The 7,045-nt window shown below is 46.8% G+C and overlaps 1 protein-coding gene across 1 annotated transcript in view; it reads right to left on the bottom strand.

Annotated features, from left to right (window-relative positions):
- Window positions 1–7,045, bottom strand: part of LOC105000759 (collagen alpha-4(VI) chain-like) — a 123,982-nt gene that overhangs the window by 6,868 nt on the left and 110,069 nt on the right. The window contains 1 exon segment of the mRNA XM_010856754.1: window positions 209–299. Within this exon segment, the coding sequence (XP_010855056.1) occupies window positions 209–299 (91 nt within the window).

Here is a 7,045-nt window from a genome sequence, read left to right as displayed (position 1 = left end):
TGATACTTGCTCTCCAAAGAGGGCAGGCACTGCGCATCTCTGGCTGACTGTGGCCACAAAGGAATGCCGTGTCTGAGACTCTCTGGCCTGTTCTGACTTCCCAAGAAAAACTGATACACATCTGCAGAGCACAGCTGGCCTGTGGCCACCAGCTAATTCACCCTGCTCTGAAGACATCAATCCGACCAGCAGCGCTGTCCAGGCTTACCATAGCAGAGGGTACAGCGGGCCATGCGTTCCACACGCTGTTGGCTCTCCGTCTCCCAGACATACAGATGAAATCTGTTGCTTCCATTCATCTAGTGCCAACACATACACAAATTATCATTAGCGGTGCTAAATCTCAGGCCACATTTTTCATGCACCTTCCAATTCAGATGAGAAAATCATTAATATGATATTTTTAAAGAACATGTGTAACTCTCTATGTCTACATAATCTGGCATTTATAGTCCAGCTATTTACAGTCACATAGTTCTCTAGTCCTAAGCTGGAGGTTGGACTATACCATCGGTGTGGGTATATGAGGTGTGGCCACATGTATAAAACTCAACCAACGTCAGGTCCATTGGAGTGAGGGTAAGGGAGTTAAGGCTTCAGTCATTTATAAATTCTGTAAATCTCTAGGGATTGTCCATGGTGTGTGATGCAGTGTGGTGGGAGTTATTAATCATGAACATGCAGACCCTTCAAGGACATGGTCACAGATCTAGGTCATAAGCCACAAGGATGGAAGGAGGCAGAGATCATCAGAGAGGCCAGAGCTGGTAAGAGGGAGGGGGAATCGGGGAAGGTTTTGTAGGGATGGAAAATCCATTTATTTCCTTCACAGACCCTTTCCTATTTTGATTAATTTAATAACTGATATCAGGTTTAAAAGACAAATTATATTAACAGTAATGAATCCAGCAAGGTCCGTGTGATAACTGGCTAGATAATCAACATACTTATTCTCTCTTCTTCTGAAAACCAGACTACATTTCCATCCTTCCCTGCAGCCACTTGGACCATATGACCAAGGTCTAGCCAACAGCACGGAGGTGGAAGCAGTGAATGCCGTTCCCAGGGTATGCACGAGCCCCACCTCCTCCTTGGCCAGCCAGCTGTGGAGGATTCAGAAAAGGCCTTGAGGCCCTAGGACATGATGGCGTCACCGAGAGAAGGAGCCTGGGTCCTGAATGCAGCAAAGTACCCTTCCTTTCACCCACACCCCCAAGGAACCCGCGCCACTGGTGACAGATGGAGAAATAACACTTTCTCGCGTTGAGCCCCTGAGACTGGGGCAGGCATGCTCTGACTAATGCAGGCTCTTTGCAGGGTTTCCCCCTTGTAATGATTAGGAACACTTTCGTATTTTTTCTCTCAGGAATTGAGGTGTGGTTTGCAAAGAGCTGGATATCCAAGCTTAGTCATGGCCATGTGGTTTTCCACCCTGTCAAAGCGTGTAGGACAGGGACTTCCCTGGTTGAGAATTTGCCTTCCAGGGCAGGGGACACAGGTTCAACCCCTGGTTAGGAAAGATCCCACAGGCCCATGTGGAGCAGCTAGGCCCGTGTACCACAGCTACTGAGCCTGTGCTCCAGAAGAGAAGACCTCACGCTGCAAGTAAGGCCTAGAACAGCCAAATAAATACAAAAAAATAAATTACTTTTTTAAAGCATGTAGGACAGTACTCCCTGGGAGTCAGCCCTGCCCCTTGCATCCCTTTGGCTGGGACCAGGCAGACCTGGCCCTTTCTCAGGTGGCAAGGTGCTCAGCAAACAAAGATGTCATGCCTGTCCTCAGGGAGCGAGACAGGCAGGGTTTACTTTGGAAAAGAACATTCTGGAACGCACACTCCTTACAGAGCATTCACTCTTTCTGTTAGGACTGCCGTGTATCCCCAGCACGATCCTTCACACTGAGCTTCCCTGAAGGAAAAACGCTTGTGGGGAAAGAAATATTGAGAGTGGAACTTTTGTTTATGCTAATATAAAACAAAACAAACATGAGAACATTCCTAAGTCTCCCATGCTAAAAGCCGTCTACTGCTGCTAAGTCACTTCAGTCGTGTCCGACTCTGTGTGACCCCATAGACGTCAGCCCACCAGGCTCCCCGATCCCTGAGATTCTCCAGGCAAGAACACTGGAGTGGGTTGCCATTTCCTTCTCCAATGCATGAAAGTGAAAAGTGAAAGCGAAGTCGCTCAGTCGTGTCCGACTCTTAGCAACCCCATGGACTTCAGCCCACCAGGCTCCTCCGCGCATGGGATTTTCCAGGCAAGAGTACTGGAGTGGGGTGCCATTGCCTTCTCTAAAATGAGGCTTTTTCCTGACTTAGACATTCGAGTCAACCAAGACTGATGAAAGGGCTGCTAGGAAAAGACATAACAAACAGCCTGGAGGTACAGAAATGACAGAGCCACACCTTCAAAGAGTGGAAGGACCGGCAAACAATGCTCAAGAAGGAAAGACACCCCATAACACGTTTTAGTAACACAGGAACTGGAGATGCGTTTCAAAGCGGATGAATAAAGGGAACCTGATGAAGATAATAACATCTGGCACTTTTGGGAGAATCAGTAGGACCCTTAACTGGCAAAGAAGCATTATGGTGTGAAGGAACAGCAGGCATAGATGCCCAGAGATAAGCAGTGGCTATTCATGATTCTTCTCAACACCCTCCGCCCCCAGGGAGAAGACACATTCCAACGGACAGCACATTTGAAACCCTGCAACACCCAGCCAGATGGAGGGAAGCTGAGACGAGCAGTGAGTGCAGAGTTGCCAACACCCAACATTCAGATCCATTCCACATGGTCATCAGATCTGAGTATCGACCAAACTAAAGTAGACGTAGTAAATTACCAAGCGCTAGAGACAACAGTGTCGGCGTGAATGTGGCACATTAACAGCTTTACTGGAAATCACATGAGGCCGTCGGGAAGGCTTCTGAAACCAGGATCCACAGCAGCGTCCCAGGAGATATGAGAAGACTGGGGGAGCACTGGGAACATGGACTTTCCTCCAGGAGTTGTGGGGAAAGGCTAACCTGGTGAATATTATGCTTAAATCGTGGGAAACGTGGTTGAAGTGTCTTATAAAATGCAAAATTGATGAGACTTTTAGAGGTAGTATGAAAGACTTCAAATAAATTCAAGCATACCCTCAAGTCTGTATTAATATAAAGGAAAGGTTCACAGGAAAGGTTCTAGGCAGCACCAATGGAACCAGGTGTCAGGAGCTCAGGTCCTAGTCCTTGGTTGGCCAGGATTGGCTGGGTGACCTCGGACAAGCCTTTGGCCTATTTCCTCAACAACAGAATTTGGGGTAGGAGTCAATGCTGCTGAGGTTTCTTCCTGTCTCAACACAGCCTGGTCCTTCATAAGTGTCCTTGGTATCTGCCTTGTTCGGAACACGGTGTTAACTTTCTTCTCAGAGCAGCTCAACTCTTCCATCTGCTGTTCTGCCAGCTGGAGAACAACCAAATTCAACTGAACTGGAATCACTACAAAATGTTTATCTTTTTTTTTTTTTTAGCTCTGAGGAAGAATACTTTGATGATAACGCTTAAAATTTTTTACTATTCTTACAAAGATCAAATTGTGGGAACAAGTACACAAAGACACAGCAGAGGTCTAAGGGGAATACTGATTCACTTTAGACTTATCTGCATCTAGCTGCTGTTCATTAACATCTCATTACTTTGACTTTGGGCTTGCCAGCACTGTCACTGATAAGGTAGACAAGATGATTCTGAAGAAGGCTCAAGCAGAGAGATCGTGTGGGAGGGAACTGCAGCATGAAAAGAGGAGCCCAACTCCATGATCCCCACTGCAGACGCCCATCAGCACCAGAGAAGGAAACCTCACCAACAGGGCACCTGAAAGACAAGCCACGTGATGTGCTGACAGCTCGGAGCTGAGCTGCAGCTTGAATCAGTGCCTCTCATGCCTCCATCAACCAGCTTCCCCTCTGAGTGTCCAGTTGTGCTCTGATGAGACTGAAGTGCAGCAAAGTGAAGTTGCTCAGTCATGTCTGACTCTTTGCGACCCCATGGACTGTAGCACTCCAGGCCTCCTCAGTCCATGGAATTTTCCAGGCGAGAGTACTGGAGTGGGTTGCCATTTCCTTCTCTAGGGGACCTTAGCTGGGTACTAAAGACAAGTCAACTCCAGGAGTTGGTGATGGACAGGGAGGCCTGGCGTGCTGCAGTCCATGGGGTCACAGAGTCGGGCATGACTGAGCGACTGAACTGAACTGAAAGACAGAGTGCATGGAGGAGGGGCGGGAAAGGATAAAGCACAGGGATTTGCATAAACATTCTCTTTTTCTTTAAATAGAAGGATACAGACAACCTTCAAACCTCAGCGCCCAGCATTAAAGAACACTCTTATGGGCCCTGAGCTCAAGAAACCCACAGGGTTCAAATCAATACTTGACTGCTTTTGGGCTGAGTTCCCAGAGGCACAGGACAGCGCTGTTTCCTGGGACTGAGCTGGAGGAGGCTCCTTGGCTCAGGCAGATGGGTGGAGAGGGGACGGGAGCAAGTGCTGAGAAGCAGGAGTCGCCAAGGGCTGAGGCAGGGCTGACAGGACCCCAGGGAGGGAGAGTCAGAAACCATCTGGAGTCTCATTCCAGCTCCAGGCAGGAGGCATGGTCCCGCCAGGAGCGCCATGAAGCTGCTGGCTCTTCCTGGACTTCTCAGCAAACGCTGGGGGTGTGGACCATGGATTGGGGGTGTTGAGTGATAGAGAGGAACCAGGGAGTCAGACCTCCAGAGTGTGGATTCAAGACTGCGTCGTTTAGAACAAGTCAGTTCAGCTCCGACTTTCCCTCACTTCCTCTGGGAAATGTTTTATCATAATTAACTTGCAAGATTAGTATGGGGATCAGCCCAAGACGCCTCAGACTTTACCACTCATGGAAACCACGTGGGGATCTCATTAAGGATGTGGAGCCTGATGGACTGGGTCAGGGAGAAAGGTTAAGATTTGGCTTTTCTCACAAACCTGGGTGAGACTGATGGGTTGCTGGTCCCGTGAACACACCTTGAGGAGTGAAGAGTGATGATGACAAAGCATGAAAAGCATATAGCATGGTGGCTGGACCTTCATAGGTGCTATAAACAAATGGAAGCTTTCCAATTTCACAGGTGGTTGCCAGGCAAAGGCGCACTAGTAATGCCCTTGAGGAGACAGCAGTAACAATGCCTGCATTTTGCATACACAGAAAGTGTCAGTGGTCCCGGTAAACACTACCTCTTGTAGCTCTCACAGCACATCTGTGAGTTTATCCCCATTTCACATGTGACCAAATTGAAGCGCCAGTGACAAATCACGTGTCCAGATTACACAACGGGCAAAGCCAGAGTTTAAAGCTTCATTGCCTAATTCCTTTCCTTGGCTTCTGATCCTGGTGGTGCCTCTTGGGTGGTAACAATCTAATCAAAACCAGCAGCCCGACAAGGCCTCCACAGCAGGTCATCTGATGGCCTCTGAGTGTCTGTCTGGACAACCCAGCACATCCTTCAGAAAAAAAGGAAAAATAATGTCCTCCTGCAACTTTTCTGAATTCTAAATTATACCATTTTTAAATTATTCCCCCCCAAATCCCTTTGGCCTTCCTGTTAATACTTTCATATTCTACAGCTAATGGCTTTTGTCTCCATGATAGCCAATTCTTAGGATTTTTTTTTTTTAAGAGCAATATACAGAAAGAGAAATAGAGCCAGTTCATAAATCTTTCTCACAGTATTCTTGTATGTATGTGTGTGTGTATGTTAGTAGCTCAGTCGTGTCCGACTCTTTGGGACCCCATGGACTGTAGCCCACCAGGCTCCTTTGTCTGCGGGATTCTCCAGGCAAGAACACTGGAGTGGGTTGCCATTTCCTTCTCTTGTATAGGTAAAACTAATTAATACACAAGAGGAGCTGAGAACGTCTCAACTATCTTATTTTCCTATTTTTGGCTTTTGAATTAAAATCTCATTGTGAATGGGGATTCCAGACCCTGAGAAACTTATTTTCTTCTCTGTGCCTCAGTTTCATCATCTGAAAAAATATCAGTCATCTCTTTGAGTTGTTATAAGGATTATATGAATCTATACATGAGAAGATCTTTGAATAGCACCTGGATCAATAAATATGAGCTATTTTGAAAGCTATTGTTTCAAAGGAACAAATGCTAGGTTTTTTATAAAGAAAAATGAAATTTAAAATGAGGCACACAAGTTGCATTTTCCCTGTAATGCTCCATTTTTAGACTTTAAAAGAGGGTGCAAATTAAGTCTTATGTTTCGGGACACAAGACAATTGGACATTTCTTAATGGGATTCAGCACAAATAGCCCAAGTGTTACAATACTGCTTTAGTTAGACCTCAGGTTGATATAATGGATGGCTTAAGAAATCTTTCCAACATGGCCCACAACTTCCAAGCATGTTTAAACAGACTGAGAAATTAGGGCATCAGTTCAGTTCAGTTCAGTCGCTCAGTTGTGTCCGACTCTTTGCGACCCCATGAATCGCAGCACGCCAGGCCTCCCTGTCCATCACCAACTCCCGGAGTTCACCCAGACTCACGTCCATCAAGTCAGTGATGCCATCCAGCCACCTCATCCTCTGTCATCCCCTTCTCCTCCTGCCCCCAATCCCTCCCAGCATCAGAGTCTTTTCCAATGAGTCAACTCTTCACATGAGGTGGCCAAAGTACTGGAGTTTCAGCTTTAGCATCATTCCTTCCAAAGAAATCCCAGGGCTGATCTCCTTCAGAATGGACTGGTTGGATCTCCTTGCAGTCCAAGGCACTCTCAAGAGTCTTCTCCAACACCACAGTTCAAAGGTATCAATTCTTCAGTGCTCAGCCTTCTTCACAGTCCAACTCTCACATCCACACATGACCACAGGAAAAACCATAGCCTTGACTAGACGAACCTTTGTTGGCAAAGTAATGTCTCTGCTTTTCAATACGCTGTCTAGGTTGGTCATAACTTTCCTTCCAAGGAGTAAGTGTCTTTTAATTTCATGGCTGCAGTCACCATCTGCAGTGATTTTGGAGCCCCAAAA

Source organism: Bison bison, unplaced genomic scaffold, assembly GCF_000754665.1.
Source record: "Bison bison bison isolate TAMUID 2011002044 unplaced genomic scaffold, Bison_UMD1.0 scf7180017864374, whole genome shotgun sequence".
Classification (NCBI taxonomy): Eukaryota; Metazoa; Chordata; class Mammalia; order Artiodactyla; family Bovidae; genus Bison; species Bison bison.
This window is presented reverse-complemented; position numbering and strand designations above follow the sequence as displayed.